A 14,374-nucleotide genomic window follows, 5' to 3' on the forward strand; every position below is an offset into this window, starting at 1 on the left:
GGAGGAGGAGGAGGAGATTCCTCCAAGCTCTATTTTTTTTTTTCCACCCTGTTTTTCCACTTCAGCTGATTTTCAATCTGTTTAACTGGTGTGACAGCAAACAAACCTGCCTGCAGGTAAAGACACTCTGCCATCACTGATAGATAATTATGACAACACAAAACAAAGCTCAGAAAACACACGTGCACGTGGACTTTCCCCTCTTGTTAGCGTGTTAGACCTTAAATTCTCCTCCTTTTGTTGTGCAGACCCTTGTTTTTTTTTTTTCCTCTCCCCTCGTCTGGCTCTGTCTCTCATTCTGTTGTCCTCCGGGGGCCTCCCCAGCTTTAAATTCATAACAATTCATGTTGCTGTTTTGTTAACAAGCGCAGCTAAAATTTATCCCCCCTGCCTCCTCCTCCCTGTTTCCTTTCATCTCCTTCCTCGCTCCTTTCAGGTGTTTGAGGTTTTAATAATTTATTTATCCATTTATTTATTCTTTCTTTTTTTACTTTTAATGACTTTTTCCACTCTGCAGAGTTTGGGGAAGGGATTTTTTTTACACAACCAATTATCAATTCCCTGTTGGCGTTAGAAGACATTACCTGTCGAATTAATTCCTGTAATATCCCTGTAGGACGCTTGTTCATTTTTTATTTCTGTATTTATCCAATGTAACAGTTATTTTCTCATCCTTACAGCCTCGCAGTAGTAATCTTCACCAACCAAAGGTTTGAGTTGTAAGGAGGATGATTAACATTCAGTCGTGCCGTTCCTCTGCAGACACACACAGTTATTCTGTGTGGCTGTCTTTGAAGTGACCAACTACCTGAGCCGTCTGGTCTCATAAAAATGGTCTCAAGCAGAATCAGTAAATATAAAGTTTCTAAGCAAAAGAAGTGTTGGGTTATGTTGGTGGGATGCCGTCCATTAAAGCTTCATCTTTAGAGTTTGAAGTTCCTGTTTGCGTGTTGTTTCGTGCGTTTATTGAAGCATTGGCTTACCTGACACTGTTAGATTTAACAGGTCAGAGCAGGGCCTGTATGCACGTTCAGTCATTTAACAAACGATACCATTACTCCTAATGTTATGTTATGGAAGAGCCTGTTTGGCTGCAGCTTTAGCTGCATGCACAACTGCAAATAATCGGCCAGTTAACTAATTACACCATGAAAGACACACAGGTGCAGATTACGTCATAACTCGAGGAAACCTCCTGAATAACCCCATCAAACAAACTCAAACTGCCCATGTCTACCACTCATAAACGGTGATAAACCTGGCGAGCGGTAACAGTGTGACTGAGAGAAGATCAAGAAAAACATTTTTCAGAGGAAGAAATGGAGATTTGATTTAACGAATACACAAACAGCTGTTGTCAGTGAATCAATCAGGTAAACAAAGAGAAAGAGAAAGTTTGGCGATCGTGAACAGTGTAAATGTCTGTGGTGTTTCCAAGCGCACAGTAGAAAACCTCAATAACAAAAAAAGTAATATGAAAGCTGATTTGTTGAACAAGTGCTGCAGTAATGCCCCTGTACCTCAATGAATAACTCTTAAAGCAGTTTATAAACTCCAACATTTCACCACACACATCTTAGAAGTACCCAGACGTAGAAAAGCAAAGAGCGAATCAAACTTGTAAAACTGATGGCAGCAACCCTTCCGGTTTGAGACTTGGATTGTCTCCCTTATCTCATCGGTTCACTGAAAAAGTGCTGTCTCTTAAATCTAAAGTCTCTGTATGGCTACACATCGCCACCTTTCCAAAGGGTTGTCCACTGTCTTTTTGTATTTTGTCTCAAGGGTAACGCATTGCGCGATGTCTGCCTTTAAACAGCTGAACAGGCGCTGTAATCCTGCTGTTAGTGCCTGTAACGGTGGTGTATACCGCTCTTTTGGGCTGTTAACCTGGCTCATACATACCACTAATTGATGTTTTTTCTGCTGTTAGTACAAACAGTCCCTTTTCCTTGCTAATGGCTGGTCATGAATATAGGCCCAGGTCATGAAACAGTGGCAAGTAATTTAGACAAACTGTACACCTATTGAAGAGACTTTCACATCCTCTTATTCTGGATTTTGAGACAAAATCAGCACAAACTCAACCTAAACATCCAGTTCAGGGTTTGTTCATCTGGAAAACAGATGGAGAACATTTCTGACATTGTACACGTGATTGTAGAGAATACCCAAGGGGCAACATATAGTTAGTAAAAATTAAGCCTATGTGGGAGTGCTAAAAGTTGCTGTTACTCGAGAATCTGCCGGAAACCATGTACACACCTAGCCATAAGAACTGACTTTTGCAGCATTAAAAGTATATTTACAGCCTGGTTCAAAAAACAGCTTGGGTCTTAAAAGCAGATTTCACTATCTGCACACACTGTACGGTGAGTGATTTTTTTTCTATCTCGGCGGTTTAGAAGTTATTGGGATCGTTTGACTTTCCAATCAAGGGCACAGCTCAGGTCACGTGACCAGCGGGCATCCTGTGGCTGTTCGACAGGAAACTCACAGCCGGGGTTATACCAAATGTGACTGTGCCCGCAGATTGGCTTCATTTCACTGTTTCAGGAACAGCCGGGTGATGTTGCAGAGGCCTCGTCCATGTTTTTATACAGTCTTTGAGAATACCATCTCTCAGAGGTCATCATAGTGTGTAAAATGCACATCACAAAAAAAAAGAAAAAAAAAAGGAAAAAAATTCAGTTTTCCTCCATCCAACCCTTTTATGGGTCGCAGGGTTATGGTTGCTAGCTGATCACACAGCTAGCATGCAGAGACAGACAACCCACACGTGCACCCTGTGTATGAGGAGAACATGCTAATTCTACACCTGCCAAGCAAGGGAATCAAACCAGAAACTTTCTTGTTTTGAGGCAAGAGCGCCATCATGCAGCCCCAGAATTATTGTGTTTAATTCAGAGATGCTATCATACGACAGTTACTGATATGAATTAAAAGTGTCAGATCTATATTTATCCAAACATTGTGTCTGAGCTGCTCAGACGCGTTAATTAAAACCACACACATGCAGAACACATGGGGGAGCGGACCCTAGCAGAGCAGGGTGAGCACAGAAGTGGGACAAAAGTGTAATTAGAGTAAGAATTTGTTCCATTACAGCAGCATATAAATGTTCTGTTAAACCTCAATGAGAGCGAGGTGTGCGACAACAGGAAGCTACAATCCCTCTGCTCCTGAGTCAGCCGCTGCTCTGCTTCGTGGATGTTAAACCTGTTAGACCCTCGTGATTCGAAAAGAATAACTTCCTTTACCCAACCTTGTATTGCCTTTCTTAAATTTTCTGTTGCTATTTAAAACAACAAGTTCAGACCAAGTGACTTCACATCTAAAAAGACTGACGGATACTTTGAATCAGTAACATGATGGGCCGCTAAGAAGTATACGGTTACACAAAAATTGGGACACATTTTTTGTTAGGATAAATCTGCTTTTTTCAGGGTTTGTCCTCCCTGCATGCAAATATTCTACCAAAGCAAATTTTATTGTACAGAAAACCTTAGGATGAACGCCTCCTGAGACTGTTGTGTTGTTTTACAAATCGATTTTAAAAACTATAGAAGTTTATATTGGCAGTTTTAATAGCTGACATCCAGAGACTAGTGTTTTCTCCCATTCAACCACCAGGACAAATCTGCGATTACTGATCCTCTTCCTAAATACAGCTCCACTCATCTCAATTTCTTTCTTTCCTACTCTGTCTGTCCCTCTCTGTCTGTATCTCTCATCTAGCCCACCTGTACAAGTGCAGAGCTCTGCGGGACAGCTGCGGGATGTGCCTGAAAGCCGACCCCAGGTTTGAATGCGGTTGGTGCGTCCAGGACAGGAAATGCTCCCTCAGGCAGGAGTGTACAGGTGGAGGAAACTCTCACCTCCCTCTGCAACTGACTGAAGGCGGGGGCTGGATGCACGCTACCTCTGGAAACAGCCGCTGCACCCATCCAAAGATCACCAAGGTAAGACATAGTGTGTGGCTGCATGTGGAGAAGTTTACCATGGGGTTAAATACCGTTCATTTTACCTCATGGGAAATTACCAATCAAACCCAGCCTGGGAGGAGACCCATATACATTTGCTTTCATTTAATTTCAGGGACAAGTTGTAGCGTTGCACTTATGTAAACATTTCAAGCTAAAATCTGTGACACATTTTTGTGTCGCAAGCAAGCGCAAAAAATTAAATCTTGGTGCTGCAGTTATGCAAATTCATGCAGAGTGAGGGAAAGTAAAGCCTGCTGAATTGTTCACTGTATAAACCAACAGATGCATCACTGCCTGCAGAAAAGAGAAAAGAAAATCTGCCATACTCAGTCAAGAGTCTACCCCCCTCCAAAAAAAAAGAAGAGAAAGAAAATCTTCCACCATAACTACCTTACAGTTCCACAATCAGCTGCAAAGAAGGAACAGACTTTCTTTGAGCGCTGCTTCGTAATCTGGTGAACTCATGAGGAGTGTAAAGTCACCTGCCGAGATCCAAGGCTGCTGAACCTTGATAGGCCGTTGCGTCAGCTCTCTTTTCTTGAAGCCCCCGTGGTCACGACAGCTCTACGTGTCCTGCACTGAGAATGAAAGCCGCTCTATTTTAATGTGCTCCCATGTTGGGACCTTGTGCCTGCCCTTGGCACAGAAATAATATTATTACTGTGTGTTACATCAAACTGCTTCTCGAGAGGCAGAGGCACGCGGAGGTTTGTTTGGTTTTGATCCCTTTTTAAACTGTCTTTTGGGGTGTTTTCATTTTTACGTGTCACTGTCTCTCTGGATAGTGATGTTTCAAAGGCTGCTCCTGAACTGGTCACATCAGTTTTGGGTTCATTCATTCCTGCTTTTCATTCTTTGTGTTTTGTTTTTGGACCTTGACTTTCACTAGATATCACTTTGGGAAAACAGTACTACTCCTTTTTTTGCAGTAGCTGTGAAATTCAACCAGAAAATTGAATTTACCAGATAAAGGCAAATGAAGCCAATGTTCCCAACAACAAGAGAACAAATCTATGAATGAGATGACATTATAAAGATTTTATCTGAGGCTCAATTTAATTTTCAAATATTTGTACGTGTCTCTTGATATAAATAGAAGGATCTTTGTCCCTTTAGCATTTTTCCACTAGTTCTTATCTGGGATCATTGGTTTTAAGAGCATTGAGTTTCATTGAAGTCGTGGTTCTTTATCTAATTCATTTAAGCTTAACCTTTTTATTTCCTCTTTTTTAAGCTCCGAATCAAGAAACATCAGACTGTTTTAATCAACTCTCAGACCATGTGTCTGGGAACTGTTGTTTTTCTTCTAAGTCAAGTTTTCCATCCAAGAACAACTTTTTTTTGTGCTGACTGATAAAAGCAGTGTGATGTGTTGAAGCTCTGACCCCCGACCTTTTAGAATTGTCACACCAGCGACAATATGAAGTGTAAAAGCCCAAACTACTTGAGTTGGTCACAAAAGCCCCGTTTCCATCAAGAGGTTCAGTTTAGTTCGTCTCGGTACAGCACACAGTTTTTGGTGTTTCCTCTGACTAATCCTGGGACAGATCCCCAAACAACCGAGTCAAGCCATCCCACTTCTTGGTATCCTTCCATTTGGGTGACAGAATCGTCACTAACCGTGCAACAGGGCCTGCTGTATTTCTCCTCGCAGCATATAGCCTTCTCTGAAAACAAAGCTTGATTGGGCTTTGTAACAATGGGCTACATTACAATCACGCAGAAGACACATTGCTTAATGTCTTTCATCATTGCTCTTTGTTTACTGCGTCACGCTTTTCCTTTTCGTTGGATTTATTAGCGGGGTGAATTGTGCTGCACTGCTGTGCCATCACGCTGTTACGTAACTGACACTTCTATCAGCATCTGGCTGTGGAAACGCAAACAAGATCAGGCTTTACTGTTACGATCTGTACCAAACCGTACTGATCGAAACAGGACTGCTTGGTGGAAACAGGGCTAAAGTGGCAAACTTGGGTGTTGGGGAGAAAAATAAATCAAAAAACTAGGTTAATAATCCAAAGAAACTGCAATTACTCAGGTGTCCACTTGAGGCTGGCTACAAAAGTCAATGAGTCACTATTAAGTCTCACATTAAACTGCCTGTTTTTTATGTATTTAATTTTTTTTATTCTTTCTTGGCTAAAATAAGCATTTTTTTCAGCCATGATCTTTTTTTTTTTTTTTTTTAATTATGAAGCTTCATTAATGACTTTTGGCTAGTGATATACCTTAATTAGCACTAAAACAGGCAGAGCTAAATAAATGACAGGCAGATCAGTCATAGCCGTTTCCCAGAAGGCTTAAAGCCCAACCTCAGCTTTGCGCCTTGGCCTGTCTCTAGGCTTAGTTAGAATTTCTAATAAAACTTCCACTATCACTTCCATTCAAGAACCAAAAAGGGTGAAGTGGTACAGCGGGTCATCTCTTGGTTGAAATGTTGGCAGTTTGATTCCATCACCTCAACCTTTGTTGGGAATGACACCAATTACCAAATAGTGAATCTGTTGCCAATGGGTAAATGTGTTGAATAGAGTCAAAGCCATCTAAATGGTTTGAAATAAAAGAACTTAGAGGATAAAATAATGATATAAATCGTAGTGTGGTGGTGGATAATTTTCTGTAGCTCCTTTTTTACAACCTGAGCCTGCTGACATATTCATCTGCTGTTTTACATTCCCTCTGCCTCTTAATCTTAAGTGTTTATGTCTGAGAGACTCACTCTGTGTATTCACAAATCCACCATCAAATGCATCTCCATTTATGAACAAATCCGTCCCTATTTGTTCGTGTTCCTGTATGTGCTGAGGTTTGGATTATAATGCGAGCCCAAGGACAAAAGAAGGGGAAGGAGAACTGTAGTGAAGTGTTTTTATATCACAATAACATCAGGAGTGGAAAGAGACTGGGAGTGATAAATGTCTCCAGAGTTATGAAGCAGGAACGATGAGGCATGTTGATATCAACATCAGATGTCTGTTCTCTTGATTCGTGGCTTGATTTTGCCTCTTGGGGTCACTTTTTTCCTTTTAGATGTATTTCTTAACAAGTAGGTCTTCCAGTTAGAGAACTAATGTGTTTTAGATGAACTGGTAAAGAGAAACACATGCTGATTTGATAGTCATGATGAAGCTAGTGTTTGACCTTCAACCGTCAAACGTCTTTGAATAAGGGGTGGGAGATCTGTTTGGTCATTATTATCAAGTTAAATCTTCTGATAAGCCTTTTAAAAACAATGACTAAGATGTTTCCTGCTCACAGTCCCATTTGTTGTATCTGAAGTTATTTGTCATGGAGGAACTTTAATCTCTTAGTATATTAAAACAGCCTCATACAACTACAATGAAAATCCTTTAAGACAGTCCAGCCTCTAAATACCAGAGATTAAGAAATTCCCAGTTCACTTCTCTCTGGTTTTTCAAAGTAATAACTATAGATTACTTTGTTTTAAGCAGTTTTCTCAGGAAAGAAAACAAAGCCCCATTACTAACTTCGCTTAAATCCCGTTTTGTTAAAACGCCAGAGCGAAATTCCCAAACTGTTTCCTGACCACACAAACAAATACTTCACTTTTCAACAGCTGCCGGACTCGCATGGTTCATGTGGGATTGGTTTCTGCTCAGACCACAGCTAGATTACTATGTTACAGAACACACACACACAAATGCATAAACACAGTGTGTGTGCAGGCTGGATGACAGACTACTTGGAAACCACCGCTGTAATATTGATGATTTGATGTGGCTTCTATGGTGGGGGCCTCAGTATAAAGATTGAACCACCACAGAGTTTCACTACATTACTCTACCTCCAGTGGATTCCTTATTGGTAGCCTGCACAAGGAAAGGCAGAGCACACACACAGTAAGACAATTTATGTTAAAGGTAAAAAAAAACAATGGGCTTCAAAAATCTGTAACTATTTTCACATGTCAATACATGCAGTGTGGAGAACAAGAAAAGAACCCAGATTCTTTTCTGTAGAGGAGAGGATTTCCAAAAGACTGTCAAATTGTGTTTGCTTAGCCCACAACTCAGTCCATCTGAGACAAGTTTGGGCCTAGAGAGATTGTTTTAGCCCCCGTTTGTTGGATACTCTTTCATGTTTGTGCCCATGCAGTGAATCCCACTACAGAGTCATATTTGTTGTATTGCAGTCCTGCCTGCAGGCCTGAAAATCACGGCTATCAAGTGTTAGTTCTCAGCCTTATAAAAGTGTTTGACACCCTTTGGTTACTTTAAAACTTGACACAGGAATGGTTGCCACCCAAACAACAATGTTTGGCCATGGGACATGGACCAAAACTCCAATAAAGCTAGACTAAAAGCTGGTACACCTTACAGGATTCTCCGAAACTTCACACATTTAGAGACCACACACTTGATGATAACAAAAGACAGATTTCTCTCTCCTGATCTTCCAGTGTGTGGTCTGCACTCTGAGGACACCACACACTAACAGATTCTTCAGCAGAGCTTCAGCTTCTTCATGCTCAACATTCCAAATCTCGAGTAGTAAAACGTGACTTTGATGTAAACAAACATGACGGATGTACGGGAAAAAGCAAAGATGTTTGTTTTTCGGATTCTAGAATTAAAAAAAAAAAAAAACACAAAAGAAAAAAGATTATGGAAAAGGTCGTGGAGATGGCGGGATATGGGCTGTATGAATAATAATGTGAGTTGGGGGTGAGTAAAATCGTCACAAGTACCACAGATAGATTTCTTACTTCTTCTTTGGTCAGTCAGCTGATTCAGCTCGCATCTTGATTGGCTTTGCTCCAGTACATGTGACATTACACACTGCACCTGCTTGGCTCCTCCCAGAGCGCCCCACACACTACAAGATTTTTAGTCACAAATATTAAACGCGTTCATTATCTACGATCTCTGAATCTGAGGCCTTCCAAGCGGCGCCGACCAGAAGAAATCACTCTCAACCCACCCCACACCACAGGAAAATCACACATGATGTCATCAGACAATCGAGCCTTTGCTGGCTTTGATCATAAAGGGGAGATTGAGACAAAAATCAGCCAGATTATCCTATAGTGTGTACCAGTCTTAAGTTCAGCACTAATTAGACAGCTGCCAATGGATTCTGCATCAGAAACAAATATGTGATGTCACGGAGGCCTTATATCATCCAGTTTATGGTGCCACTATCGTGCCCTGGTATCATCCAAAGGCTGAGTACAGAATGGACAGTGTGGCTCCACCTTTAACCATTGCACAGTTTTAAAGCCAAAATACTAACGCCATTGTGTAGTCAGAGTCTGCACAATAGAAGCAGACTCAGAGAAAATCTGTGTGGAGCTGGGTACCTGTTTTTTTTTTTTTCTTCCTATCGAGGACCTAGTCTTTTCTTGGCTCAACCTCCTGGTATATTTTACTAATCCCTGAAAAATCTACACAAGAACAGCAGCTGTCAATCATCGTCAAACATGATGTGAAACCCTGTTTTTAACATCTAACAACTAGTGGAAAAGAAACTTTTCAGAAAAAGAGGACCTTATCACAGTGCATCTCAATAACATATCCATATCATTACATCAATGAGATGTGAGAAACATTTCTGTGAGATGTATTCATTTTGTAAAGTTTGACCACAGCCCATCTGGAATGACTGGGGAGATGATTTTTTTTTTTTTTACCTATACTGCAGCCAGCCACTTGGGGGAGCAGTTTTTGTGGTGACCTCACTTCAAGCCAAGCAAGATGGCGTCCATTTTTTTTTCATAGTCTATGGTGTCATCCTTTCAGCCAGATTGTGCAGCTACATGATGATTCCTTGTTCTTTAATCTTAAAAACATTATATTCAGTTGTGAGATGTTGGGAGTTGTCTGAACACGACAATTCACACCCACCTGATAACTGAGCTCTTTTTGTCTGGGAACCAGAAAGAGCTGAACATCTGGTGAACTTGTGGATGAGGAGAGCTTTGGGACACTGAGAGGTGATAATGGGGCCAGTGAACAGATGACAAAGGAAATTTAACTTATTGAGCTATGATGAGCTTTTAGATTGGAAACCAGCAGTCATGGTGGAGGGAACTCCTTTTTAAATCCCTTATTTGCACAAAAATAAATGCATTTGTAAGTTAAGCTGTGGTTTCCTAAAACAATACTTTGCCTGAGCCACCAGAGACAACCATATAAGTGGTTAGTGAAAAACAACTTTAGCAGCATCCGGTGTGAGTATGAGGCTTTTAGGGTCTGATGCTCAGTCCCTGTTCTCTGGCAGAGACTGTGTTTGCATGCAGCCTTTGTTAGTGCAGTCTAAGACCAGTTTGAGTTCTCATGAGGACCAAGTTTATCTGTTATCCTTTTGCAGTGATGGCTTAAGGCTTGGCTAGTTAGTGCTTAAATGTGGTTGTGCTCTATCAGATCACTTTTCTTCCAAAACCGCCTGAGGTCTGCCTTAAGCTGCAGGGCGTCTGTATTTTGCCTTCCCCAGAGAGCGGTGGTTATATGAAAGTAGTAGTGCTGGGGCAAATCACTGCAACACAAGTCAAAAGCTGCTTGAGGTCCCATTTCCACACTGCAGCGTCTGCCTGTGTGCCCACAAGCTTAGCGAGCAAGCACTGTTTCTTTTTTGTTATGTGGTGCTATACTTTTCAGCTTCCAAGGGGTTGTGAGGTTTAAATCTGGAAACTTTTAGGATCACAGAAATGATACAGTGGTCTTCATACAGAGCATTTTTGTGGGTAATAGCTCTGAAGTGTTGTGATCCGTTGGCTACTTGAGCCATAATGACTGTATTTCAGACAGACACCAGAGATCATTCTGTGGTTTATTAGAGGCAATACCATTGCTTACTTTAGTCTTGCTGTTCCTGAAGTATGTCAGGCATCTGTGTTTGATCGGCAGGCCTACTTACTGTAAGTAACCCCGAATGCCTCATTCTGCTTTTACTGCTCCCCCTTTAACGTTTTTGATTGATGTTGGGGTTCTTTCTTCACATTTTGGCCCATCTTGTTTCTGCTGCTGAATGCTTGACAAAATAGTTTAAGCAAACTATTATGCCCCACTCTTATTATTCTTGTGCAAATATGAATGATAGATGGTTTTAGAGCCAATGCATCTCCAAGATAGTCTGACATGGTAGCCAGTTGTAAGAATGTGTAACAAATGTCTAAACACTGGATGTAAACAATCCTCTAAAGCCCCCTGTGGTGCTGGGAAAATCAGTGTTTAATGTCAGATTGTTTCATCAAACCCTGTCAGACCCATTCACACTCCTGTTCTATGAGTATGAACACAACCATGATAATAGCAACTCAAGGGGTGTCTATTTATATCCAAGTAGAGGTATTTTCTGATTGTCTGTGTCATTACACCGCCTCCATGAACCACATATGTGATTAAAGTACAAGTGGTTTTGAATTGGTCCACAAGTTAAATGGCAATTGCAACAGTTTCCTTTTTCTACCCCTTCAATTAGTCATTACACCATACTCTGAGAGGTTTACAGCCATTATGATTGCATCTCCATCCACTCAGTCCAATACAACAGATAGATTTTATTTTTACAGCTATAAATTTGCTCATACTCATTGATTGAGCTGACATGATCTCCCCTGCCATGCTTTGCACAAATTGATGCACATACATTGGAAAATATCCCCAGTTAAGACCAGTTTCATGCAGGATGTTTTCCTGGTATTAATGGTAATGTGTGTCTTTCAGTGCTCCTTGCATGAAGGAAATGATTATCAAAGTTACGTTCCTTCTGTTGGTAGCTGTGCTCATTAGTGGTGAGAAATGTTATAGTATAATAACTGGTATAAAAATGTGGATGTGCTCAGAATGCTCTTCTCCCTCAGCAGGGTCTGTATTGTGATATGTGTTCCCGTAGTCCCGTCGGTCCTCCTTCCTGTGCCCCCCTCAGTTTAACGGTGGTAATCCCCTTAAACAGTGCTGCTCTTTCTCTTTCTCTGTTGCCTCTCAGTCTGTGGCTCTGCCACTGTTTATATCCCATGGCTTGGTGGCTGGCTGATACTGTGTTTTGTGGTATCATAGCTTCATTCTTCCAAAACCATCTGAGGCCTCATTTCCACACCCCGACATCTGTTGTCCATATCGTACCCTAGAGCTTGATGGCTACTCGCTCTACCCGGTGTTTACCAGCTATTGTGTTTGTAGAAGCAGAGTGCTGAAGCTCTGCTGGCGCCTGAGGTTCTGATGAGAGTCTGCTTCCAAAATGTAAGCAGCGTTATACCCTGCCAGAGTGCTTTCACTCAGAGCATTCATTCTTTTTTTTTCTACAGTTGAAACTAAGGTTTTAGTTTTCAAACTGCAAAACACAAGACTTCATACATTTTTATTTGATCTGTAGTACATCAAAGCTGAACCTCTCAAAGGATGTCTTTTACTTTTTGCTGTATGTCTTTCACTTTTATCCAGCTGCTACTAACGCAGCAGTTACTCATCCTGTTGTCTGAGTTGTTCAAGTCCATCCTTTTGTTTGTGGGTTTTTTTTCCCCTAAAACATTCAAGAAGTTTTAAAATGTAGTCTGTTTGGCTTGTGCCACAGACTTTGCGATCTAATGACAAAATATAAAAGTAACATTGTTCCCCAGCTGGTTTTTGGAATCTAAACCTTGAGCTGAAGCCATTATTTACTTTCACTTTTATGCATTTTTTTTTGTAATCTAAAGTTATTAAAGTCAAAATGTTTCAATTATACTTGCAGACATCTGAATTTTGTAGACATTCAAGTGGTTTTGCAACTACTGGCTTAAGGCAACTTTTACAATTTGTGGATTTGTACTCAAGCCTTAGAATTTCCTCATTATTTGGCAGTTTTATTTTTGTTGCATATTGTTTTCTTCCAAAAAGACAGTCCAGCTGTAGACCTCCTCTGTGATCCCCTCCACAATTGTTGTGGGGTTTTTTTGTGTTTTTTTTTTTGTGTTATTTTTGTGCTTTGATTGCCTGGGTTAAACTGATTCATCGACAGTGCTACATTGAAAAAACAAAGTATAAAATACAAGCCATTAATAATGAAACATAAATTGGTGGGCATCTCTCTTTGGTGTAATAACCTCAATGGTTTTCATTTCCTGGTGTGAAAAACACAATTGTTTTAATTTTAAATTCATGATATACAGCTTTGAATATATTAATTGAACTCCACTTTTACTGGTACTAAGGTGAACATAGGGATGGGTATCAGTAACCAGTTCATGTTATGAATGTGTTAGAAATGGTTCAATTCATTGACATAATTAACTCAACGTTGATTCTATACATTATGTCCAATATTCACCCCAGCTATCCTAGCTTAGGAAATAGATAGCAGTTTCCAAAGAAAAGGCTGATTCAAGGTTTTATGCTTGAAAATGTTACTTAAAAACTGAAGTCCAAGAAATGTACATTATTCTTTTACAAGAGATTCCTATTTAATACATTCAGCATGTTATACATCTCTTAATATCAAAAAATGATAGAGAAATCATAGCACCAGTTTAATGCTACTGTTTATGGGACATAGCATTAATATGCTAGCAGTTAGCATACATCAATATTACTTTTTAAACAAAATTTCAACTTTCATCACAGAAACACATCACTATTACTCTCCATAAACAATACTGAAAACTCTGGATGTCAAAATAAAATCAGGAAAATGTTTCCAAACAGGAAGAGATTTTTTTTTTTTTTATGCAGGCTCATGGCTGACAGAATAACTATGGCTCAAAGCCTTGCTACAACCACTGGGGGACATGTCATTTACAACATATAACAAAACGCTGCATTGACGTCATCTGATGTGCGATTTTAACTTCTTCTTCCTTTTATTTTTAAAATGTATTTTCGTCAAGATTAATCTAGATCCATTGACTAACTTCATATGTATTCAATTGTAAGCTCAGTGTAATGCCGTTTATTTGTAATTTTTTACTTCATATCCTGATGTCACTTCCTTCTGATGGTGGAGGGAATCCCAGAGTGGAGCCTACATAAGTCAGCTGATAGTAGAGGTCTGCAGCTGGACCCCTCTCGTTTTCTCTTGTAACTTCCTCATTTTGGTCTTTTCCTTTGTTATATGTATGAGTAGCACTAATCTCTTGTTTGGCAAAGCAGAATGAGTTCAATCAGGGAGAAGCTGAATTTCACATCGTTATGTCCAGAGTTAAATCTCATTTTCAGACAATATTTTTTCTTTCTGTTTGGTTCGGTCTATGGTACATAAACCGATGCCTCCACCCTGTCGCTGTCTGAGTTTGCATTTCCACACCGCTCCGTCTGCTCAGCCAAGCGCTGCAGGAGAACAGGCCATCAGACATATTACACATAATTACCTCATGATCCTTGTTAGGGATTGGGTTTTTTCACGCTGTATGTTTGTGTGTGTGTAGTGTGTATGTGTGTGTTTGTGACAGC

At 40.4% G+C, this 14,374-nt stretch overlaps 1 protein-coding gene across 1 annotated transcript in view; it reads left to right on the forward strand.

Moving 5' to 3' along the window:
- LOC141799091 (plexin-A1-like) overlaps window positions 1-14,374 on the forward strand; it is a 453,927-nt gene that overhangs the window by 347,513 nt on the left and 92,040 nt on the right. Inside the window, exon 15 of the mRNA XM_074681180.1 lies at window positions 3,739-3,962. Within this exon, the coding sequence (XP_074537281.1) occupies window positions 3,739-3,962 (224 nt within the window). The remainder of the gene's footprint in view (window positions 1-3,738; window positions 3,963-14,374) is intronic.

Source organism: Halichoeres trimaculatus, unplaced genomic scaffold (genome assembly GCF_033239565.1).
Source record: "Halichoeres trimaculatus isolate MK-OKI-2021-1 unplaced genomic scaffold, fHalTri1.1 fHalTri1_scaffold_11, whole genome shotgun sequence".
Taxonomy (NCBI): domain Eukaryota; kingdom Metazoa; phylum Chordata; class Actinopteri; order Labriformes; family Labridae; genus Halichoeres; species Halichoeres trimaculatus.